The sequence below is a fragment of the Panulirus ornatus genome, chromosome 51 (genome assembly GCF_036320965.1).
Source record: "Panulirus ornatus isolate Po-2019 chromosome 51, ASM3632096v1, whole genome shotgun sequence".
NCBI classification, from domain to species: domain Eukaryota; kingdom Metazoa; phylum Arthropoda; class Malacostraca; order Decapoda; family Palinuridae; genus Panulirus; species Panulirus ornatus.
In genome coordinates, this window is record NC_092274.1 from 440,038 (window position 1) to 467,348 (window position 27,311).

At 37.0% G+C, this 27,311-nt stretch overlaps 1 protein-coding gene across 3 annotated transcripts in view; it reads right to left on the reverse strand.

Annotated features, from left to right (window-relative positions):
• The window catches only part of LOC139764780 (uncharacterized), a 65,131-nt gene that overhangs the window by 19,403 nt on the left and 18,417 nt on the right, over nt 1–27,311 (reverse strand). For 2 of the 3 annotated variants that reach the window (XR_011716465.1, XM_071691661.1), the window contains exons 8-9: nt 24,550–24,703; nt 13,922–15,004 (exon numbers count right to left, since the gene is read on the reverse strand). Coding sequence is in view for 2 of the 3 variants with exons in the window: in XM_071691661.1 (XP_071547762.1) it covers nt 13,922–15,004; nt 24,550–24,703 (1,237 nt within the window). In the remaining variant the exon portion in view is untranslated. The remainder of the gene's footprint in view (nt 1–13,921; nt 15,005–24,549; nt 24,704–27,311) is intronic. The other variant, XM_071691662.1, reaches the window with a different exon arrangement.

Consider the following 27,311-nt stretch of genomic DNA (forward strand, 5'->3'; position numbering starts at 1 on the left):
TTACTTGACTCACGAAGATTAGCCAAAATAGTAAACTATACCAACTTAATAGAGTTAAAACAGCCTTCAAGAATATAAGTTACAGCATCTTTCAACAGGGGTGATTAGTAACAGTAAGACATATCTAGTAAAAATTTTGCAATAAAAGATACACATTCACCTATAAATAAGAATACTGTATTATACTTAAGGTAGCTTTTGCCGCAATTTACCAAATTCCCTGGAAAAGGAATGTTAAAGATACCTATAATATAATTATTCTTACAAGATGTTAATACGACATAGACTTAAAGGGCATAACTATTGCCTAAAAAGATATCCAAAAGTTTATGGTATCAGTAACTGTTAAGCTGGTATTCATACAAATCACTTAAAAATTTTCAGAAATTTTGATGATGGCATTTAAGATTATATTTCCATATTAATTCAGTTAAATAGAAAATAATCTTAAGAAGTTTGTTCCTTCTTATACACAATTCACTACATTGGCATAGTTTTACATCAGAAACCTGATTATAAGTAGTGCAAGTGAAATGGGGATAAGGTCATTAAAAGTTAAATATGTTCTTTTTCATCTTAAAGGTGGTATGGGGTATAACTGATGTATATGCTACAATACCCTAAGAACCAAGTTATCTGGCTAGTGTCCTTAAATATATATATGATACTGATGAACACTTAATGGTAAACAGAAGCACCAAAGCAAATCACATTCCTGACCACTGTATGAAATACAGCCCTCAAAACGTGACAGCCTAAGTCAGATCTTCATACATCCAGATGTTATCACATGAGACTAAGATGAAAATATGAACATGTAGGGGCTTGATGGCCAACCTGGATACCAGGAGCTTTTTCGATGGACCCTTGGGAAGGAGAGTCTTGGATCACCCCTGGGGTGGAGGGTTTAGTATCACCCCTGTGAAGAAGAGTCTACGATCACATATGTACTCAGACAGTAGTGACCCATGCACTTGTTGCTGTCTAAGGTTTCCAGTCATATTGGTCCCCAGACATTTTTCATCTTGAAATGGGAAATTTTCACTTTGAATTAAAAGTATCCTTTAACATATAATCTACTTTATCAAGTACTCCAATCGAACTTAAGCAAACCTAACCTAAATCAATCTAATCTAAACTTGCCAGACCTAGTCTAGGTAAGACTATGGGAAAACAGCATTCTATTTTGGTAGTTTGTTTCACATGTAGTTCAGTGTACATTTCTGCACATTCATTGACCATGAGGATAGAGTGGTCCAAGACACCATTTTTCCTAAGGCTTATGGGTACTTCTTAAGCAAATGATGATATTGGAAAATGATTTTTTTCTATTTTGCAACAGTAGCAGCAGACATGTCATGCAAAAGCATGATCCAATTGTTGCTAACTGAATAAAAATAAAATAACATGTGAGTAAAAGTTACAGGAAGAAGTAATTTGAGCTTCCCACATGTTTGTAGACCTGATTCATAAAGATAAAAAGGTTATAAGAGGAGAATAAGATTAAAAATGGTAAAGAATTCTATAGCTTCACAGTACAAGGAAAGGAGGTATTACAACATTCAACCCTTGTTTAGCTGGTCTCCACACAAGCTTTGGGAAACAGCAGTCAGACATGTACCACTGGTGTTCATCACATAACAGAACACATGCACTCAACCTGAGAGAGATGGCTGAAGATATACATGCAGAACTAAGGGATGAGGAGCACTATCAAAAGGATGTGTAAACAGAAGGGTAGTAGGAGCACATAAGGCCTGTAGAAATATGGACAAACCCCAGTATCACTTCTTAGCCTTTATTACCTCACCCTTAAAAGGCAACTGGCAGAGGGCAACTCAAACACAGTGTTCTGAGGCTACTACCTAATGTTCCTCAAACTAACTCTACCTAATGTGTTTGCCTGATGTTCCTGCCCAGTGGTCCAACCTACCCCCTCTAACTAATGTTCCCACTTAATGTTTATACCTATTACTTCTACCCAATGCTCCTATCCGATGCTCCTACCTACCACTTATATCTAATGCTCCTATCATTTTGTCATAAGACTGGGCTAGTGCATAGTGCTACTGCTTTCTGACGTGACGTCATTTGCCATGTAGAAGGACGGGTCACTACCATCCTCGTCAAACTTTCCACGTTTCTTAAATCAACTATTCCTTGTTTCTTCAGCTGTGGTGTGGGCTGGCTTAGTATACAATCACTTGTTCCTTTTGACTCTGTATCCCTGAAAATGGCCTGAAATACAGTCAAATGCTTGGAAATTCTGTGTATATTTTTACAGCAAGTTTGTTTAAATTCATATATATATATATATATATATATATATATATATATATATATATATATATATATTCTTTCATACTATTCGCCATTTCCCGCGTTAGCAAGGTAGCGTTAAGAACAGAGGACTGGGCCTCTGAGAGAATATCCTCACCTGGCCTCGTTCTCTGTTCCTTCTTTTGGAAAAAATATATATATATATATATATATATATATATATATATATATATATATATATATATATATATATATATATGACAAGGAATGGCACAACCCACCTACATACACATGTATATACATAAGTGCTCACACACGCACATATACATACAAATATATTTCAATGTATACATACATATACATAAACAGACATACATATATACACATGTACATTCAATGTATACATACATATACATAAACAGACATACATATATACACATGTACATGTCCATACTTGCTGCCTTCATCCATTCCCGGCACTCACCTGAATCAGCCACCAGTGCTGCATCATCAGCGAACAACACCTGACTCACCTCCCAAGCCCTCTCATCCACAACAGAATGCATGCTTGCCTGTCTCTCCAAAACTCTTGCATTGACCTCCCTAACCATCCCATCCATAAACAAATGAACAACCAAGGAGACATCATGCACCCCTGCTGCAAACCAACATTCACTGGGAACCAATCACTTTCCTCTCTTCCTACTCGAACATGTGCCTTACATCCTTGGTAAAAACTTTTCACTGCTTCAGGCAACTTGCCTCCCACACCATATACACTTAATACCTTCCACAAAGCATCTCTCTCAACCCTATCATATGCCTTCTCCAGATCCATAAATGCTACATACAAATCCATCTGTTTTTCTAAGTATTTCTCACATACATTCTTCAAAGCAAACACCTGATCCACACATTCTCTACCACTTCTGAAACCACACTGCTCTTCCCCAATCTGATGCTCTACACATGCCTTTACCCTCTCAATCCATACCCTCCCATATATTTTCCCAGGAATACTCAACAAACTTTTACCTATGTAATTTGAACATTCATCTTTATTCCCTTTACCTTTGTATAATGGCACTATGCATGCATTCCGCCGATCCTAAGGCACTTCACCATGAACCGCACATACACTGAGTATCCTTACTAACCAATTAACAACACAGTCACCCCCTTTTTTAATAAATTCCACTGCAATACCATCCAAACCTGCCACCTTGCTGGCCTTCATCTTCTGCAAAGCTTTCACTACCTTTCTCTGTTTACCAAACATTCTCCCTGACCCTCTCAATTTGCACACCACCTCCCTCGACCAAAACACCCTCTATCTGCCACCCTATCATCAAAATTTCAAAATAAACATTCCATCTCCTTCTCACTTCACCAATACTTGTTATTACCTCCCCATTAGTTTCTGGGAGCGTTGAAGAATGTGTGAAAGGCAAGAATTTTATCTCGGAGAGCAAAAATGGGTATGTTTGAAGGCACAGTGGTTCCAACAATGTTGTATGGTTGCAAAGCATGGGCTATAGATAGGGTTGTGTGGAGGAGGAGATAATGATGGAAGGGTACTTAAGCGTTCAACCACAAGATATGAGAAGAACGATAAAGACATGTGAGAGCTTTGGGAACAGTTTTTTGTTAGAAATCAGATATAAGTGGATCGTTCCTATAAATTACATTTAAGATTGTAAATCATCTCAGTATATATAGCAGAAACATTGTACATTACTGTACATATGCTCTAGGGCATACATGCACTACTAATGAAGACCATAAGGCTCAATATGTATCCTTACTAAAGTAACTACCATGGTTTTATCTATGTATCCATCTATATATCTGTTGCCTGTTCCTTTCTGGAACTCCCTCGAAGGGGTGGCCATGGCAAGAGTCTCCACTACTGGTGAAGGTGAACTCCAGTCCCAAATTTTAGCCTAACATGCCACTGGCAGAGGGCAACTCTAATGCAGTATTTTCAGAGGCTCCTATCTAATGTTCCTACCAACTACTACTGCCTAATGCATCTACCATTGTTTTACTGGCCAAAAAGTAATTTTCTTTAAATTCTTTAAATTCACATTCAATTGATTTTCAAATTTATTGTAGTTATAGGTCAATTGAATTCCTTGTGAATTCTGCATGAGCTGATAATTAGGAGGCTTACCTTCATTACTCTCAATGCATGCCCCATCAACTACAAATGTGCCTGTCACTTAATAAGCACATATGGATAAATTTATCTTGTTTTCTCTTCTATCATTATATCAACACAAAGACTGCTTGGATTTGTTTTCCTAACTTTGGCCTTCCCATTCATAGGTTAAAGTAGTCTTGCAAATGCACATTTCTGTCATTACGACTTTTCAAGAACATTTACTAAGAACAAGTCATATATACTTTTTGATCCTCCTCACTTGTCTCATTGCCTGGTATCATCTAACCTGTTTCAAATCATTTTTTACTAATAAAGTCTTCATGAGAACTGAATCATATCAATAAAATTTTCCTGACTATAATCAAACAATTTCTTATTTTCACATATTAATAATCTTATTGTAGGATTGTGTGGAATGATAGGTCACTGTTTGTGCAGGTAAAGATGGGTATGTTTGATGGTGTAGTAGTCCTAGTGGTAGTAAGTGGATTTAAGCCATGGGCCCCAGATGACAGTGTGAGGAAAAACATGAATGTGTTGGAAATTAAATGTTTGAAGACAATATGTGGTGTAAGGAGGGATGACCAGATAAGGAATGATAAGGTAAGAGAGATGCAGTAGTGAGAAGAGTATGGTTGAGAGATCTAAAAAGGGTGTGCTAAAATGGGTTTGGACATATGGAAAGGATGTGAGATAAGAGGCTGACAGAGTCAGAAGTGGAGGGGACAGTGAAGAGGGAGACTGAAATGGAAATGAAAGGATGGAGTGAAAGAGGTATTGAGTAGTCAGGGCCTGAACATGCAGGGGTGTGTGAGATGTGCAAAGGATAGAGTGAATTAGAGCAATGTAACTGCAGTGTAACTACCTTTTTTATTGTACAGGAAAGGAATTGTACAATTATGGGGCCCATCTTCGAAATATTCTCTTAATCTATGTAAGCTGTCAGCATTAACCAGGCAATCTATTTCATACATCCACCACTCCTATTCTATAAGAGTACATCTTTTTAAAAAATTTTCTTGCTTTATTTCATGCTATGTCCTCTGACTGTTCTGTTCCTACATAGCTTGAAGAACTGTTCACTACCCATGTCACTGATCTTTCAAAAGCTTAAAGGTTGTCATCGGATCATTCATTACTCTTCTCTCTTCCAAGGTGGGCAAGTTCAAGCCTTTCCCTATAACTCAACTCTTAATCTTATCATCTTTGTTGCACTCCTTCATACCTTCTCAATTACCAGTGTGTGTGTCTTTAGATGCAGCGACCAAAGTGTATTCTAGTTTTGGCCTTATGTACGTAGAATGTGATCAGCTTGCTAAATATTTCCTGTCAATACACTTGAAAATTATTCTATTTGCCAGCAGACAGGTTATCTCGCAAATCAACGAGGGTACTCTAGTGCTGGTTCAAAGACTATGTAGATTTCCAAGTTCATATAGAATTCTGAAGCATATTTCTTGTTTGATAATCATATGGAGGCCTTCTTTCGCTTCGTTCTCTCTTCATTACCATATATACTCGTCTATAAGTCTACCTTGTGTATGGGTCAACCCTTGATTTTTGGCCAAAAAATCATTAATACATGATAAGCCTTCTGTATAGTTTGACCCAAGTATTTGAGGGTAATGGAAGAAGTTAGGGCAATAAAGCACCATATTTTATGGTACATGAAAATCATTTTATCCCTGGGGATAAGGGGGAAAAATACTTCCAACGCATTCCCGCAAGTTGTAGATGGCGACTAAGAGGGATGGGAGTGGGGGCTAGAAACCCTCCCCTCCTTGTACTTTAACTTTCTAAAGTGAGAAACAGAAGAAGGAGTCATGCGGAGAGTGCTCATCCTCCTCGAAGGCTTAGATTGGGGTGTCTAAATGTGTGTGGATGTAACGAAGATGAGAAAAAAGGAGAGATAGGTAATATGTTTGAGGAAAGGAACCTGGATGTTTTGGCTCCGAGTGAAACGAAGCTCAAGGGTAAAGGGGTTAGGAATGTTTTGGGAGTAAAATCAGGGGTTGGCGAGAGGATAAGAGCAAAGGAAAGAGTAGCACTACTCCTGAAACAAGAGTTGTGGGAGTGTGATGGAGTGTAAGAAAGTAAAATTTAGATTGATATGGGTAAAACTGAAAGTAGATGGAGAGAGATGGGTGATTATGGGTGCCTATGCACCTGGGCATGAGAAGAAAGATCACGAGAGGCAAGTGTTTTGGGAGCAGCTGAATGAGTGTGTTAGCAGTTTTGATGCACGAGACCAGGTTATAGTGATGGGAGATTTGAATGCAAAGTAATGTGGCAGTTAAGGGAATAATTGGCGTACATGGGGCGTTAAGTAATGTAAATTGAAATGGTGAAGAGCTTGTAGATTTGTGTGTTGAAAAAGGACTGGTGATTGGGAATATGTGGTTTAAAAAGAGAGATATATATAAGTATACATATTTAAGTAGGAGAGACGGCCAGAGAGCATAATTGGATTACCTGTTAATTGATAGGCACTTGAAAGAGAGACTTTTGGATGTTAATGTGCTGAGAGGTGCAACTGGAGGGATGTCTGATCATTATCTTGTGGAGGCGAAGGTGAAGATTTGTAGAGGTTTTCAGAAGAGAAAATGTTAGGGTGAAGAGAGTGGTGAGAGTAAGTGAGCTTGGGAAGGAGACTTGTGTGAGGTAGTACCAGGAGAGACTGAGTGCAGAATGGAAAAAGGTGAGAGCAAAGGACGTAAGGGGAGTGGGAAGGAATGGGATGTATTTAGGGAAGCAGTGATGGCTTGCGCAAAAGATGCTTGTGGCATGAGAAGCATAGGAGGTGGGCAGATTAGAAAGGGTAGCGAGTGGTGGGATAAGAAGTAAGATTATTAGTGAAAGAGAAGAGAGAGGCATTTGGACGATCTTTGCAGGGAATTAGTGCAAATGACTGGGAGATGTATAAAAGAAAGAGGCAGGAGGTCAAGAGAAAGGTGCAAGAGGTGAAAAAGAGGGCAAATGAGAGTTGGGGTGAGAGAGTATCATTAAATTTCAAGGAGAACAAAGAGATGTTTTGGAAGGAGGTAAATAAAGTGCATAACACAAAAGAACAAATGGGAACATTGGTGAAGGGGGATAATGGGGATGTAATAACAAGTAGTGGTGATGTGAGGAGATAGAGAGTGATTATTTTGAAGGTTTGTTGAATGTGTTAGATGATAGAGTGGTCGAGGTGGTGTGCGAAGTGAGAGGGTTAGGGAGAATGATTTGTTAAACAGAGAAGAGGTAGTGAAAGCTTTGCGGAAGATGAAAGCTGGCAAGGCAGTGGGTTTGATGTATTGCAATGGAATTTATCAAAAAACGGGGTGACTGTGTTGTTGACTGGTTGGTTAGGATATTCAATGTATGTATTGCTCATGGTGAAGTGCCTGAGGATTGGCGGAATGCATGCATAGTGCCAGTGTACAAAGGCAAAGGGGATAAAGGCGAGTGTTCAAATTACATAGGTATAAGTCTGTTGAGTATTCCTGGGAAATTATATGGAAGTGTATTGATTGAGATGGTGAAGGCATATACAGAGCATCAGATTGGGGAAGAGCAGTGTGGTTTCAGAAGTGGTAGAGGATGTGTGGATCAGGTGTTTGCTTTGAAGAATGTATGTGAGAATACTTAGAAAAACAAATGGATTTGTATGTAGCATTTATGGATCTGGAAAAGGCATATGATAGAGTTGATAGAGATGCTCAGTGGAAGGTATTAAGAGTACGTGGTGTGGGAGGCAAGTTGCTAGAAGCAGTGAAAAGTTTTTATCAAGGTTGTAAAGCATGTGTACAAGTAGGAAGAGACGAAAGTGATTGGTTCTCGGTGAATGTTGGTTTGTGGCAGTGGTGTGTAATGTCTCCATGGTTGATCTGTTTATGGATGGGGTTGTTAGGGAGGTGAATGCAAGGGTTCTGGAGAGAAGAGCAAGTATGCAGTCTGTTGTGGGTGAGAGGACTTGGGAAGTGAGTTAGTTGTTGTTCGCTGATGATACGGCGCTGGTGGCTGATTTGGGTGAGAAACTGCAGAAGCTGGTGACTGTGTTTGGTAAAGTGTGTGAAAGAAGAAAGCTGAGAGTAAATGTGAATAAGAGCAAGGTTATCAGGTACAGTAGGGTTGAGAGACCAAGTCAATTTGGAAGCAAGTTTATATGGAGAAAAACTGGAGTTAGCGAAGTGTTTTAGATATCTGGGAGAGGATTTGGCAGCGGATGGAACCATGAAAGTGGAAGTGAGTCACAGGATGGGAGAGGGGATGAAAGTTCTGGGAGCATTGAAATATGTGTGGAAGGCGAGAACATTATCTCGGAAAGCATAAATGGGTATGTTTGAAGGAATAGTGGTTCCAACAATGTTATATGGTTGTGAGGCATGGGCTATAGATAGGGTTTTGTGGAGGAGGGTGGATGCGTTGGAAATGAGATGTTTGAGGACAATATGTGGTGTGAGGTGGTTTGATCGAGTAAGTAATGAAAGGGTAAGAGAGATGTGTGGTAATAAAAAGAGTGTGGTTGAGAGACTAGAAGAGGGTGTATTGAAATGGTTTGGTCACATGGAGAGAATGAGTGAGGAAAGATTGACAAAGAGGATATATGTGTCAGAGGCGGAGGGAATGAGGAGAAGTGGGAGACCAAATTGGAGGTGGAAGGACTGAAGGGCCTGAACATGCAGGAGGGTGAGAGGCATGCAAGGAATAGAGTGAATTGGAACAATGTGGTATACTGGGGTCGATGTGCTGTCAATGGATTAAACCAGGACATGTGAAGCATCTGGGGTAAACCATGGAAAGTTTTGTGGGGCCTGGATGTGGAAAGAGAGCTGTAGTTTCGGTGCATTATACATGACAGCTAGAGACGGAGTGTGAATGAATGTGGCCTTTGTTGTCTTTTCCTAGTGCTACCTCGCATGTGTGTGGGGGAGGGGGTTGTCATTTCATGTGTGGTGGGGTGGTGATGGGAATGAATAATGGCAGCAAGTATGAATTATATACATATGTATACATGTATATGCCTGTGTATGTATATATATGTATACGATGAAATGTATAGGAATGCATATGTGCATGTGGACGTGTATGTATATACAGTTGCATGTGGGTGGGTTGGGCCATTCTTTTATCTGTTTCTCTGCGCTACCTCACTAACGCGGGAGACAGCGACAAAGTATAATAAATAATAAATAAAAACTCATTTCATAAAATCCTCACTAAAAAACACTCCAATTCCCATAAACTGAGGTTTGCTGAGCCTGAAACACTGAGCGTCAAAGGCAAACTGTTTATCATTTATCATTATGGCACTTTACACTGAAACATGGGTAGTTTCAGCAAATATTGTATATTTCCATTCAAGTATTCATTTAAGTCAATTAGGATAGAATACTATTGTAATACAACAGATTTTTATCTGAAAATAACTTGAAAAGCGATTCCAATAACATCTTTTGAACAATGAAAGAAAGCAAAACTTGATTGCATCCGTCATGATTTTATCCCACTTCCAAATTTTATACGTACATCATTTAAGCAAAAATATGACATTTCTGTGTATGTGATGGAGCACAGCATAAACAGAACATCATCGTAATATAACAGTATTTAAACCGAAAACTATTACAAAAACGAGTAAAATCTCTTAAACATCAGAAGGTTAGGTAAAGTCTTTTGTTTTTATCATGTATTTTATCCTATTTTGCATTGAAATACATCACCTTTCAGCAAAACTATTATTTATGTCTGAGAATGTATTCAATCAGGTACATTTAAGGTAAAATATACTTGTGATGCAACAATTTTTTCACTGAAAACGATTAAAAAAACACATACCATCTAACTGATACAGTACAGCCCTGGTCACAGAGGCTTTGCCTTTGCATTGACCCATCCTAAGCAGCCTTCAATGTTACTGTATGGTGAAACTGTATCTGTACTCTTAGTGTCTCGCTTCTTATTTTCCAGAAATATGACAAGTTTGTATACAATGCAATGTTATGGAACTTTCATCTTTCTTGTTTATTCTCTTCCAATTTCTTACATGTACTGGTTTTCTTCTTAATATTGCCTACATCAGATAAACTATAGTAATTAAGGTTAGAGACACAGTTTTAAATGTGATTACAGGCAGGATGCCATTAGAACCAGCTTTCACAACCAACAGTGTTTCAAGTCCGAGCAGTTTTTTTTTCTACATTTTTGATGTCCCCATTTCTGTTAATTTTTTTCTATGGGGTTTACAGGATATTTCCTGCTATAGCAAATTGTTTCCCCTACAGTATTTTAAACAATTTGGGAAAAGAAATACTTGATAACTTAAAATTTTAAATGAAAAATCTAGAGACTGGCAACTATGTAGATGATCTGACTCACATTATCACAAGTCACCTGTGTGTAACTGTTATTTCAAATTGTGTCTTGTAATAGTGTAGATGTGCGTGACCAATATTCTCTTTAGCATGGATTCAAGAAAAACAAACTCACAGCAAAGTTCAAGCTCCAAGTAATTGAATATGCAGAACAGAGTAAAAACTGTACAGCAGCAAGGGAATTTGAGGTATCCAAAAAAATGTTACAGACAGGAGAAAGCTCTCTGCATAACTTAAGCATCTGCCAAAAAACAAATGTGCTAACAGAGGAAGTGTAACAAGTGGCTACAGTTGATCATCATGCACGGATTACAATCTACTGAAACTTTTACCCATGTATAGGTCAACCCCTAATTCTTTGCCAAAAGATTTGTCCTTAAAAACTCAAACTATACACAAGTATATGATGGTACTTTTACATCTGTTTGGGCTGAATTTCATCAACCATGTATAAGACCAACTTTGGAGACTGTTTTGGTCCTCTTGTAAGTTGATGTAATACTTCTTACTTTTCACTTCCTTCATGATATTTGCATTTGCAAGCATTCAGGTAGGAGTCAATACCTTCAGGCAAGTTATTTACAGAGATTGAGAAGAGTAATGGTTCTAGACCCGAGTCCTATGGCACTCCCCTGGTCACCTTATCCAATCTGAAAAAGGCTCCTCTGACATGCATCCTTTGTTCACCTCCATCAAGATAATCTAACCACTGAATGAGTTTACCCCTTGTTCTTGCCAGGTGATTCAGCATCTAAATCAGCCTCCTGTGTGGTACAGTGCCAAATACTTTCTGATGATCCATATACAAACAATACACCTGTGGTATACAGGGGCTGATGTGCTGTCAATGGACTGAACCTTGGCAAATGAAGTGGTCTACAATACTACAAAAAGGTCTGTGGAACTTGATTTTCACTGCAGACGTGGGGCTCTGGTTTGGTGTACTATAAATTACAACTGGAGAGTGGATGTGAATGAATGAGGCCATTCCTTCATCTGTTCTTGCTCTACCTCACTAACGAGGGAAAAAGTGAACTAGTGAGGAAAAAACATAAATACTAATGTATACTGTATACCCATCATAACTGGGACTGATTTTCATGTATATTAATGGAACAATAAGTCAATCTTAACCTTCAATCTAATTGCTTATTTCCTCTTTATAGGCTTTCCATCATTTCCACTTTTTGTTTCATCCAGCATTTTTAATTCAACAGTCCACCTTGTTTATACCTGCTTATAACACTCATTGTTACAATATTCTCCTGAGGAAGTACACTCATATAATAATCAAATCTAGGTGAAAAATAATTCAGAAAATTTTGCAGTGCTTCTACAGTATGTGAAATATATGAAAGTGGTCTGTCAGTGAAATCTCTGGCCAAGATTCTACATTGTCAAGCAACCTTTAAACTCTGAAATTATACTGTAAACTCCATCAACCAATTTCAAGGTATATCAAATTTCATTGGGGTCAGGTAAGTCAAGGTGTCATAAATGTACAAACAAGAACAAGAATATAAATACATTCCTTTTCTCAACCAAAATTTTGTCTTTTCTTGTCTAACATCATTCCAACCATAACTTCCTATTTTTTTAATATATTTATCATACTTAATCGCCATCTCCCACGTTAGAGAGGTAGCGCAAGGAAACAGATGAAAGAATGGCCCAACCCACCCACATACACATGTATATACATAAAAGCCCACACACACACAGATACATACCTATACATTTCAATGTATACATACACAGACATATACATATATACACATGTAAATATTCATTCTTGCTGCCTTCATCCATTCCCGTCGCCACTTCGCCACACATGAAATAGCACACACACACACACACCCATGAGCTCTCATGTGTAATGCACTGAAACCACAGCTCCCTTTCCACATCCAGGCCCCACAAAACTTTCCATGGTTTACCCCCGATGCTTCAAAACCCTGGTTCACTCCACTGACAGCATATTACTAATGCTGCAGGTATCTTTGGTGCTCAAATCTTTGACAGCATTAGACATATGCATAAGGCAAACCTCTCATTATTTCCAAGTAAAACACTATGGCAAACGCAAACCATGCAGTGCAGGGAGCCATGCAAGCAATCATATTTTGATCAATTCCAGAAAAGCAGAAATTTCTTCCTGGTGTTATATAAGTGGGGTTTGCATTGTGCTGTGCCTCACACTTTCAAAACCTCATCATCCAGAATCTTGAGAGACCTCTGGTATCACAGATGTATGTGTATGGTTTATTACAAATATTACATCATTAGCATTAAGAGCATACTAATGCAAGTCACAAAATAACAATCTAATCAACTAAATATAATTTCAGAAGATGCAGTTATTTGGATAATGAATTATTACTCAAAATGATACTATATGCATATGTAAGCCTATATATGCATATCAGTGTGCTTGTGCACATGCATTTGTGCATCAGTGTGCCAGCATGCATGTCAGTGGAAGAAGGGAACACTTGGTAATCACTACCTCATTAATCCTTGACCTATTTTAACTATATACATTTCTGAGCAAGCAACCATTGCTACTAAGGGTCATTTCATGTTCTAATGCAAAAAGTACATAAGTATCTAGCAGCCAGTTATTGTCAGTTTCTGTAATCACCAGAGCATATTCTTCTTTAGAAAATTTTCACAAGGCACAAATTCTTACAAAATGAACCAGATTTTCATGCGAATGCTAATGTGCAAGAGAATTATGAAATTATCAAAAGTACTTTACAAACTCTGGTTTAGTGAATACATTTATCAATACTTCAAGATCTATGAGCAAATAATTAATGAACATTACCATGTAGTAAATAACAACTTTTAAGTCAGTGAGTCAAGAACAGTTTCAAAGATTCTACTTAATAAAAAGAGTAACAGTGAACTGGGATTCAGAGAGCTGTGAGACATTAAGGGTTTGATTCTACAATTATAATACCAAGAAAATGACAAAACTATTGACAAAATGCTAATAGTTTCATTGTGTTCTCCTACCAGCTAAATTGAAAAGAAGCCCAATACTAGTAATTCCTGAATATGGCAGGTCTACTGTAAAAACTAATTCGCTATTATGTACAGAAGAAAAAGTGGTACATACTGACATCGCAGAGAAAGTTAACTTTTGTGCCACATGGAGTTATTCTATATGGCACTGATATTTTCCTTCTCTTTTTCTTGACTGGGCTCAAGTTTAGGGCTGTTAAAGATTCTGAAGCAGACTCAACAGATTCCATTTTTGATTTCATAACAGCCATCTTAGCTGAATCAACTGAAAGACTCTTTTCTAGTGGAGGTTTGGATTTACCACTTTCTCTATCTTCTTCATCACAAGAATCCACAGTTAGTCTAGAAGTGGAAGGGATGGGACTAGCTCCACCTGGGATATCTGAAACTTCTAAATCATTTAAAATGTCACAAGAGTCAGAATCTTTCTCTAATATGTCATCAGACTTGGCTACTGATGTGGATTGGACCCTTTGGGCACTACCTGGCTTCTTAGTGCCAGACTTTAAAGAACTTGTGTGAGATATCCCATGCTCAAAACTTGAGGAACATGGTGCAATGAATGACTGGTTTGCTTTGGCTATCTGGTCTTGAATGCCTTTGCTAATAAATGAGGTTTCATTGACTGTATCATAACCAATATCAGTTCTTGACTTTGACTTGATCATCTCAAAAACTTCCTCTTTAGTAATGTCAGCACAAACTTTTGTATCTTGCCCCCCAGAGTCATATACATCGTGTACATTGGCAGATTCTTTAACTAAATCTGCGTGTGTTTCTAAATCATCATCATTTGGCACACTGACTTCTGAATCACTGACATTAGTTGTATTTTGTACATCATTCACAGCCTGACAACTGAACTGTTTTTCTGATAAGCTGGGTGACTTTGCACATGAACAGGACGGGAGGAGGGGACTGCCCTCATGAGGAGATGGAGGGGTAGGAGGACGACACAAGGACGGCTCAAGGGGTGGGGAATCACACTTAGGCATTAGACCAGGCAAGTCTAAGCTCTGAGTGGACTTTTTGCTAGCTTCTAGAGGGGAACCAGATCCCACTGGCTGATCCCCATGAAAGTGGCGGCATTTGGCACACTGCACTTCCTGCGGCAATTCTTCCTCTTCTCGAATTGTGTTGCATGCTACCACTGAACAACATCTACCACTACACACTGCTAGAAAGAAAAAAGAAAAAACATAAATCAAATGCAGATTGAAACAGTTTCCAAAAACATAGCAATAGCATAACTGGCATGACAGGCAAACGTAAAGCTAGGTGCACATACATAACAAGGGCCAGAGGCCGTAACATCCACAGAGGGAGAGAGTGCAGCATCTGACAGGAAAAAGAGAAAGAGAAAGTGGGCTTGATGTACATAAAGCTACAAGCAATGGATACTTTATGGCTTTTAAAGGCAATATACAACAAGTGTCACCTTGCTTCACTCACCTTTCTGTGTTTGTTACTTATATTTACAAACTTGCTTCAACTTTTCGGTATAAAGATATTCCCCAAAAGCAAAGTTTTACTTCACTCTACGTACAGTCTAAAAAAGTAACTACACTGTGACCGTATGAAAAAAGAATAAAAATGAAATGTATAGCATTGGGGTAATTATGGACTGAACATATACAATTCTGTCATGAAGACATCCATACTTCAGTTGAAATCAATAAATGAACTGAAATAAAATAATTAAATACACAGAGACACATGCAAGCACAGGCACACAGAAACAGACACAGCCACAATGGCAAGCAGACAAGCAGGCAGACTGATTCACACACACAAACACATGCATACACACCAGTACACTTTACAATAGGAAAAATTGCGTTAAGAAATGGAGTATCACAATTGAAAAATTCCTTTCAATGTCCTATAACAGATAATCATAAATAAGGATGTAAAAGAAAGCAAGATACACTAATAAAATCAAATATCACTCAGCTAACTATAAAAATCAGCAACTCTTGATGAGGTGTACTAATACTGATGATCCTGCCCTGAATCAAAAAGAAGGTACCACTCATATCTTGAAGATATTCTACAGCAGCAGAAGGAAAACACAGAGACAAAAATAAAGAACTGATAAAAACATAAATAAGTGTGGTGCTGAGGACAATTAATCAAAGGCAAAGGGGAATATCAGCGGGAAATCCACAACTATAAATCAAACTAAAGAATTCCAAGTAGACAATGCAAAACAAAATATCACAATTGAAAGAGGATAATGATGGAACTGATAATGTGTCAGGAGTTTGCAAAACAATGGCAGAGAAAAAAGGAAATAAGGAAAACTACTTGGGTTTCTGAGGGAAGGAACCTAAACTTATAAGAACTACAAGGAAATTTCTAGGACGCACTGTGAAAATATTTTACCAGTAGAAAGGCTGATGGACATATTAAGAAAGTGAGAACAACTTGTGTATGTTAGGAAGTGAAATAAGTAATGCAGAATACAGGAGAAATGTATAATTTAAAAAATGGATGAATCAAATGAAAATTCAAACAGTGCCAAACTTTATAAATAGTAATTTGTTATTTACAAAACAAATAAGCAGACTAAATTTCTTAGAAGGAAGGGCTTTTCAGCTGAGAAGGAAATATGTTAAGAGGTAACTGATTAGCTACTAAGTGCTTTATAGCACATAATATATTACCCCAACGATAATGAAACAAGACGTGAAGTGAACATGAGAAACATACATAGTTTTTGATGATATAAAAGTAGGCAACAGAACAAACATGATCCATACAAGGAGCAAGAACCTGATGAAATCTCATCTCTGTACCAAAGGACTGTGCAGAAGTCTTGGAAAGGGGTTCAGTCCCAGCCTAGTAAACAAAGATGAATGTCATAGCTGCATATAAGAGATGCAAATGGGAAAATGCATTAATTACAGGTTAGTATCACTAAAAGGCAGGGTCAGTAAAATCCAGGAAAACAATGAAGAACAAAGGGTGGGTAGAAATTAAGATTTGAAAATCTGAACTTCTGAACACCGAACACTCCCAAAATCCACATTCCATCACATTAAAGATTCTCATAAATTTGAACCATGAAAGTTTTGTTTACCATGTGAAAGTTTTGTTTACCATGCATTAACAAAGACTACACCACTGTTTATGCAGTTTGCAAGTGGTGGTTAAGTTCCATGCTTTTTTTTTTTCTATGAGCAATAATTTCATAAAATTTGCCCTAATAATGGCATCAAATATGCACAGAGTTAGAGTGCTGTGTATAGTGTTGTGAAGAGGAAGCCTGTTTGCATAACGTTATGCAGAATGTGGAAACCTTACAGAAATCAGGTTTAAGTGTGTCACAGCATAGTCCTTACATTCAGTGAGTATGACTAAGGCACAGCAATTCAAACTTATTCTGCACAATTCTTAATTGTATACACATAGGCGGGAGGCAGCAGACTCACTCAGTACTGTGGGCTTTTTTGGGACTTCAAATTTCATTCTAAATGTTAAGATTACTTTTGGTCTGTTTATAGGGGATGTCATGATACAAGAATATAATCCAGAAAGTGCATTTTTCAACAGATTAATAACTGCATAGAAAGTATTTATGTGAATTAATTTCTAATAGATTTGAAGCTTGGTGAATTCAGGATGGTGAATGCTAGGCATTTTCCATTCAATATACATAAACAGTCAATCAATATTTAGCATGTAAGCATCATATATACTGGTTTTTGACATTAAGAAATATATAACCTAAACAGTCACTACCACAGCAGAAAAATGCTGAGTATTAAACAAATTTGATCTATTTAAAGGAACATGATACTAAATATGACAATGCTGAAGATGCCCTTTCTAGATTATATTCTTGCAACATGCCACTCACCATGAAGAAACCAAAGGTAATGATGACATCTAAAATAACAAAATTATCTAATTTGCATATGATTTACTTCAGGGGGTATTTGTAAAGCTTCCCTATTTGTCCCACATACTATTAGGTCTGCTTTGCACAGATTCACTGTACACATATTTTCAAAACACTCTATCTCTGTACACTTAATATATGCACACACAAACACAGATAATTGGTGTAGTGGGTAAGTAAAACAAGCTAAGCAGAGAAACAGGTGCAGCTAGAATTAGTAAGGTCAAAAGCCTGTACGACAGAGTGTAAAACTCCAACCCAATAAGCAGAATTTGGTAATCACACGCACAAAATAAAGTTAATAAAGATAAATGTAATAAAAGCAATTCATCCACACAAAGGCTGTCATGAGAAGTACTTTCAAGTGATAAAAGCAAATTCACTTCCTATACATAGATCATCCATAGGGGTAAAACACAAAATCCATACAAAATAAGGCTGCCTCACACATATTCATATGGATTTTTTGAGAACTGTAACAAAACAAATATAATGACTACAGAATTAGTATAAAAATATAAGAACAATAAAATATCAAAATAATAGTATGCAAAATAGAAAATAAACACATCAACAACAAAACGGCCACATGTCCTTAAAAAATCCTAAATTCAAGTGTTTTTAACAATACAGGTAACGTATTAATAAAAGTAAAACACCGTAATACTTTTTTACCAACTGGGGTAGAGCTAACATAAAAATAATGTCATTTCCCATAATATAAAGTAAAAACCCTTTATAAGTGGCAGTATAGAGATAAATTTGAATCCTTAGGGTTGATACAAGTGTGTAGTCCCACCATGTGACGATCTGAGGGTCATGGACCGCTGATACTAATCTTAGGACTTTGTGTCAACAACACAGACAGAAATTTTCTACAACCATAACACATGGTTAGTGATCAACCATTTCTGCTTCCTGTTTTTTCTCACTAAATATTTAATCATAAATATTTAAAAGGCTTGTTTTATGCTATGAACACTTGATAAAAGTAAGAGTATGGGAGACTCATTTCTGCCTGAAACATTTTGTTATAACACTGCATCTAGTCATAAGTAACATAATATGTGTCTTGTAATAAACTGATTATCACATGAAAAAATTTCTTCACTGTATCTCATAACCAGAAACCATTACAAACTTCTGAATCTTGTTTTAAAATGAATAGAGATGTTTCATTCAGAGTACCTAAACTGATAATGTAAAACTATACCGGCAGAGAGCATAAAAAGTAAACAATCATCAACAAAATCAATACACTGGGATACCAGTACCTATATGCTAAGAACTTTGATTTCATTTTTCCACAACAAACTTGCAGTGGTAATGAAGTTGCCAATTCCTTTCAGTTTCACAATTAGGTTTAGAAAACCACATATCTTTATTATAAATCTGGTTAATATGGTGTAAATGGGACTTCATTCTCCATTCATAGATAAAAAAATACTAAAATGTTATCCAATAATTCTGTTTCTATATAATGTAAATACCACAACCTTCAATGAACATAACAAAGAATACCACTACCTGCTCACACGTAATATTACCATCAAGAACTGAAAATCTTATGATTAAATATCATATACAGCCTTCCATAAACCTCTACAAGAAGTCCTAATTTTCATGCCTAAATACATGAATTTACCAAGCACAATAAAGATGTAATCTCCCTTTCTTCCATAACCGTTCATTATTTCAAGCCTTAGCAAGGTTACATCAGTAATAGATGACTGAGTTAAGCCTAAGAGGAAAAAATCCTCTTTTCCTTCCTTTGAAAAGCAATGACAAAAGAGGAGAGAATTTCCAGTCTGCTACTTCCACTCTTCTTAGTTGCCTTCTAAAAAACACAGGAAGTGCTTAAAGTACAAGTAGTGCTCTGTCTCCCTTATCCCTAGGGACATGATGTAATCTACCAATTTCCAATTCTACTGAAAGTAGTAAACATAATAGTTAGAAAGGCAGATATATCTCTTATATTGGGTGTTTCAAAAGTCCAGCAGCACAGGATAGTGAGCTCTGTTTGCAATTTAGGACTTCTAAAACATCCTGTATCTTTGTTAAGGCTTCCTGTTACTAGCCCTCTGGGGTTTTGGGGTACATAAGGGAAAGATATATAAAAGCACGTAATCTTGTATAATCAACTAAAACATCAGCTCAAAGCTTGTGAAAAATATGTTTTTTCAGCCAGAACCGTCACCTGCCCTCTCATCATGTTCTATAACTAAGCCATCTAAATCAGTCAGCAAAATAGATGAATGCTTGACAAATAATGCCACAGTCACATTAAATGCATGCAAAAACAACTACAATGTGTCCTGGAGAGTTGCATAAATGTTCTACTCAAAAACAAAGCTACAATCACTTGCTAGGCTGTTAGCCCTATCTTCCCAACTGTAACATCACCTCATCCTTTCCCTCACTGAACAGCTGTCTACTGCCTCCAACTCAAATATCACTGGTCGCTTGGAGGAAATTCAACTATGTGGATGAAGACATTGAGTAAAGAAGGGGGCATGTGATGGCTCTGGCTCAAAAACATGCCTTTCACAGGCTCAGAGACAACTTTTGAGCCAACCCATCACCTGCTCTCCCACCATGTAGTTCTAACATAGAAAAAGACAAGGGGAGGATGATTTAGTTAACTGAAAAATACCTGAAGATATAAGCATTTAGTTAAGACAGCTCCATGACACTTGCCTTCTAGTGATGATGACGTGGAAGACTCTTCTTTTGATGAAGTCTTCACACAGCTCAATCTTGCCAGTGCCACACATTTTTATGATGAAAAAAAGCTTTAGGCAAATAACTCTTGGCAAAAGTTTTATTGGACTTCAAAAAACCTTTGATCTCTGATGGACCTGCAAGACATGTCTGAAAGAAAAGCCTTAATATTGAAACAGTTTCTCAAGTTGTGCAATCTACAGTAAATCCCTGGCTGGCTGATCAGCCTGATCTTAACTGCTTACTGAATCAACCGAGAAATCATTTCATATGAACAAGGAGCAAGATACCGAGGAACAATGAACAACTCAGATAAGACACCAAATGTATATTTCAAAAACTGACAATGACAAAACTGGAAGTATCATAACATGTCCCTGATGAAAACAGCCAAGTCTGCATCTCAGTTTTCTTCTGAATGAAACAAAGTTTTTCCTTGGCAAGAATGAAAAATTGAGGTAAACCTCAACAAATTACTTACCCTTACCAATCACAAGCAAGCCTTTATCACTCTTCAGAGTCAAACAATTTCAAGAAGGACTAATGAAAAATTCCTTAATTCACAATTAATTAAAAATCTTCTTTAACAACCAAATTGGTTCTTTATCAAATGGTTTTAATCTCATGTGAAAACATGCCTTTGATGATCCCAAAAGTAAATGGATAAATCAATGCTAAATCCTAACTTCATGGGTTTCACCAGCACTGCCATGTATAACAACAGAGTAATGTAGCTACTTACAATTCACTAATGCAATATAGCCATGCAGAATATGTACAAGAACTGTCACTGAAAGTTTAGGAGGGTAGCTTCTGGACCAGAAAACACTTAGAAGATTCATTTTCATAAAACAATAATAAATCTGCAACATGAGAAACAACAGCTTCTAATATAATGATTTGTCAAAGAATCCACACATGCAATGCCCAGACTTTAGAACACAGACGTTCATTATCCCCTAAACTGTGTGAGGAAAACAATGAACTGGCAGATCCACTGGATTGCTGCACTTACTGAACAACTTTAGAAGCTAGGGTTGGTTCAGCTTACAGTGATCATTTAACTTATAACCATTAAAAGAATCCAAGAAGGAAAACAACAGAGATGTCTCTACTAATTGAAATCCAAACTGAATATATTCATTGCATCTGCAAAAGGATCTAAAAGAGGAGAATTTGTGATTGACCACAGTAGCTAAACATCCACCTCTGAATCAATGCCTAATATCAGGATTCACTTGAATGTGACCCAGTCAGGGTTTTAGCTCTGGCCTGACTGGAATCATCGATAACATAACACCTGCTATAATGTTCAGGATTCCTTTATGAAACAAATTTTTCTCTTGAAGTGATATTATATAAAAACCTATAACTACTAAGGCCAGACTATTTGTTGTTTCCCCTTTTCTATGTGTTCCACTTTAACACTATGAGCATAAATGGGAGTGATGTTTGGAGGCCATATGCACCTGACCCACCCAATCAAATTAGGGGTAATGTTAGTACAGTACAATCAATTTTTTAGTCTATGGGGCAAATAGTCCTTTCATTATTATTATCTTTTATTTCTATTTTTTCACTGGTAATCAAAGTAAGTCTGATGATATTCAGTTTCTGTTTATTGATAGACAAATTTATAACTTACACATTCAAATTCCTGTTATCAAGAGTTTCAGTCTTCCATAAAATCATCCAATTCCCCAATTCATATATTATGTAAAGGCAGAATTCAAGTAAATGTCCTGCTATTAAGCAGGGGATACCTGTAAACATACATAAAACATATGCAATATATGATCACCAACCATGTTTCCCAACTGGCCAATGCCATCACTCAGAAAAAAAGAACACAAACTATTCACCAATGCTTACTTTACCAAGGCTATTCTAGTGTGTGCAGCAAGCACTTGCTGATCCCTCTGTAAATGAAAATGAAAGGTCCAAGTATTGACCTTAGCCCACCAGAAAGCATGAAAAATATCACTAAAGAACACCTCTGGAGTGTTGGAACATCAAAATTCACTAAAAATAATCTCTTTATTTTAGAAACATCACAAATTAATGGACTAAAAAAACTGAAAGAGTGGACAAACTTATTCATAAATAAGTTTAGCCATATCCTGAGCTCAGGCTATCCGACTAAAATAACAACAAAGTGAGGAAGCTGAGAGCTACAAGGTAGGGAAATTTTGGATGAGGTGACATCACAGGCAGGAAATTAGGAGTAATGGCTTAGCAAGTGATTATAGCAATATCTTGAGTGGAAATTTTCATGCAGCTCTCCTGGACACATAATAGTTATGTTTTTGTGTGCACTCAACATGATTATGGCATTACAAATTATCTCATTTTGCATGAACACACTGTGCATAACATTTCACAAGAACATTTTATTCTTTGACACCAGTTTCAGAAAATGTTGGGTGGGTTTTACTAAGCACAGTAAACTAAAGCAGACTCATATATGCCTTTCCCCACTTTAGTGAGGCAGCAAGAAAAAAGCCTTGCTTGGCTTCTCCTTCTGTTCCTACTTTTAAAAAGTATTACTGATGGCAGCGAGGAATTCCAGCCCCTAACTCCAAGGAACACTATACACTAGCACTGCTATTTTGGCATTATCTTGTCTTATATACGAATCAGTAAGTACCTACTCCTAGTTACCTTCTTTGACATGCATACAGAGTGTCTGGCAAGCTCTGCCTTGTTCTGCCAGAATGAAAGGTTGTGTAAGCAGGTTATATACATAGCAGAATGTAAGTGTTTATCAGGTAGCATCACAATGAAATGAAAATCAACAGAAGATCAAACAGTTTGGTAGCTAAATTATTTTTTCAAGACAATGCCAGCAGTAATAGTGAATGGGGGCAAGATAATTATAATAATGCTGTAATGATATTAAAAAAAAATTCTGAAAGTGACAGGTTGGAACAATCACATGAGTAGGATATAGTCAAGGACAATAGAAAGGTGAAAAGTGAGACAAATTGGACCAAGAAAAAAAAAAAATGCTTTCCTATTACATGTGACAATACATAATGTAATGTACTAAGTGAAAGCAGAGATGAAATCACTGTTCCATTATACAAAGGATGCAATAAATGCAGTTACCAAAGTTTATTCTTGTTTAAAGTTTAGGAGTCTAGTTAATGAAGTATACACTTATTTTAAGTTTATGAGTCTGCGTATACTGCAGGATGAAGGAAACAAAAAAAAAAAAAAAATACAATCGCAGAAAGGCAAAGAGGAATTATGAAAGAATGTGGCTTTGGAGATCAGATTTTTGCCATGATAGGGTTAAGTGAGAAAATGTTGGTAGATATGAGTAGACAAGAAATACTTAAAACTTACAAGAGGACTTTGACAATTAACAGAAACAAAAAACAAAGTACTTCAAAGATGGTTCAAGAAACAAATTAGTAATAAGTGTTAAGGTAATAGCTGATTCTAGGAAGCATCAATGTTTCATGGTAAAAACAGAGTCCCTGTTACTTTCACTTTTGTATACACTTGCCACAAGGCTCCATCCAAATTAGGCCCTTAAGTCAGCTAATTTCTATCTGCTGTACTTTTATCCTCATGGTAATCAAATTAAAGCATTCTAAAAACACAAGGAATGACACTGTTTAATCATCCATTCACAATATTTTTTGTAAATGAAATCAGATAGACAAAAAATTTATTCAAAGTTTCTCTTCATAGTGATGTCATCTGACAATCAATTAGTGAGCAATAGCCTTTAAAAGTATGACTGTTTATGGCTAAATGATTGTCATCTAAAACCAAATATGCAACAACTTGTATGCTTTCCAACACTGATGAAGTTATGGTAATAATGACCACATTAATTCATACGGGAGAAAATGACCACTATAATAGTTGTCTCAAGTTAAAAATATTTAAGTATAACTACTATGCAGCATAATAATCTTGAACATACTGTTCATCTAGGGTAACAGGATTATACCATATATCCCATAAAATTCACAGCAACTTCTTTATCATAAACAAACCTTTCACACAAGGATTTGCGACTCTTCTGGTTTTTCTGCATCACTGAAATTTTTCTTAAATATATCAAAAACATACTTTTGACTCACCATCTCGCACATCTCCAGACTCAATCTCATATAATCCATCAGCAAAATAATCCAATCCTTCATTTTCTGACCGTGACCTGGCTCCTTCCGAACGAGACTTCCAACCCGAATTGATAAAAGTGTTGAAGTTGGCACTGGGATCACTGAGACGGCGCTAGTGAGAATATCAAATGAGGGATCAATCATCTGTTTCTCTTTAAATCATATCGCTATGAACTATAATCATTGTACACATGCAGTAACTTTGGCATTCAGAAAAATTGATTCAGTTACTTTCCTTTAAGGGCAGAAAACTTTGTATGTCATTATATTACATGATGTCTGATTTCCTAACTTTAAAAGGAAAAGGTCATAAGAAGGTAGTGGAGGAAATTTATCCAATAGCAAATGGTGCAATTAAGAGATAACAGAGAAAGAATTCAGACATATGGATACAAACACCTGATTTTCACAATGAGAATGATATATCAAAAGAAACTGGAAAAAGTACTAAGTTTTATTACAGTTTGAGAGATCTCTCCCTTTACTTTACCAGTATAATAACAGACACAATTCCAGAAGACCCCTGACAGAGGCAGAGGCAGCACAGAATCCATGAAAGGGTAAGTCAACTGATACAGCAAAATGGTTGTCCCATCCTCAAAGAACTGATACATTGAGTAAAAGCTTAACATCCATGAGTTAAATGAACAATATTTCTCCTACTACCCGGGAAAATTGAGATAATTTTCATCCTATCCAAATGCAACTTACCATAATAATTGCCATCACACTTTAACCCTACGTGCCACCTCATCCTAAACACTACAAATCTGCCAAGGTATCATCTAACACGTTCAACAATCCTTCAAAATACTCACTCCATCTCCTCTTCACATCATCTTTGCCTGTTAATACTTCTTCATGCAAAGTAAATGCATATGACATTCAAAATGAATGAGCTTTGTACTGAATTTATTTTCCCCTAATTCCAATGTCAATGCAATTTAATTAGTATATTTGCCAATTCATTTTTTTCATTTGTCAATTACACCTACTGTTTTTTTCCTCCAAAAACAATACCAAATTATACTTAAGTGAATAGCATGCATTAGCAAATAATGCTAAATTAGGTAAATCCTACTATGAACTAATGTTTTCCTGCTCAATATAGCTGTTTAGCAGGGTCATCACATGCTTCCCTATCAAGTGGAGAACTTTCTTTCCTGATTCATTTTCAGTTACGTACACCAAAACCTTTTAATATTATTATTATCTACCGACTGCAACATCTTATCATACAATTCAAGAGAGATCATCAGAAATAACATTTTGATCTCGGTAAAGAATCAACAACAAACCCTTTCAATGATTTTAGGAAAGCATGATTTTCTTTAAGGCTCCAGTCATGAACGAAAGTCCTCATCAAGATTAGGCCTTAATCAAAATACAGAGAGAATTATGAAAGGGAATAAGAAAAAACAAGGGAAGATATTTGCAAAATTTTGGAGGCAGTGAAAAAAACTGTCTTTAAAAATGTGCTAGGTCATAGTTATTAGGAAAGACATGAGAAGGTAGAGAGTTCCAAAGCTTTGACGAGTATGTAAAGAAGCAGTCATCAAAACAGCCCACCCTTGAGCTGCTGATGGCCATAGAGTAATCACATGACACAGCAGCTTGCTGAGTATTGCATGGTTTAGCTAGTGGTGGGGCACACAAGCAACCAGCTCTCCGGAGCAGAAACCAATGTAATACCTATAGAAGAGGGAAAGTGAACCAACGTTGTGATGTAAGGCAAGAGGGTCAAGTTCAGAAGTTAGACTGGCACAGTTTATAAGTTGGACCACTTTCGACTCAACTCTGTCAAGTAAGGATGTAGAGCTAGAACCATCCCAGATGTGACAGGAATACTCCATACAAAGATGAATCAATCCTTTGTATAAATGGAGCAACTGTTCAGGAGTTTCGACATCTAAACAGGACACCTAGTTTTTTAAGAGGCAGATTTAGCTATTCCCATAATGTGGGGTTTCCATGAAAGAGTGGATGTTACAATAATACCAAGTATATTCAACAAGTCAAGAGGTGGAATAACAGATCCGTCAAAGGAGAGACAAGAGTTGTGAGGAGTGTTTTATAGAGATGGGTAAAAACTGGGTCTTGGAGGCATTAAACTGAACTAGATTTTGTCTACTCCACTGAGATATCCTGTCCAAGTCTGAGTTTACTAAGGGCATCGTGTTAAGATGAATTGTACATCGAGTGAAAGAAGAAGGAGCAAGATTGAAGGATGTGGATGAATACAGCATTGAGTCATCAGGGCATCAGTTCATTTGATTATTTGTGGAGAGGAAATTGTTGAAAAAAAGGAGAAAAATTGTTAAAGGGCAGGACAGAACCTTCATGGACACTGCTGTTAATGGTGAAAAGGGGAGGTGATGCTGATCCATCAACAGCCACAGAAATAGATTGGCTAGAGAGGATGCTTCATATGATGAAGGAAAGTGAGGGAGGGAAGCCAAAACAGGGGAGCCTGGAGATGAGACCATGATGCCACACCCTATCAAAAGCTTCAGATATGCCAAGGGCAACTACAAATGAATCCCCAAAATCTTTCAAGGATGATGAACAGACATTAGTAAGACATGAAAGAAAATCACCAATGGATCTCACCTTACGGGAGCCATACCATAAATGTACAACTTTCAGGAGTCAACCATCCGAACAGTACAAACACAACAACAATGATCAGTAGGGCTCATACAACATCGACACATAATCTA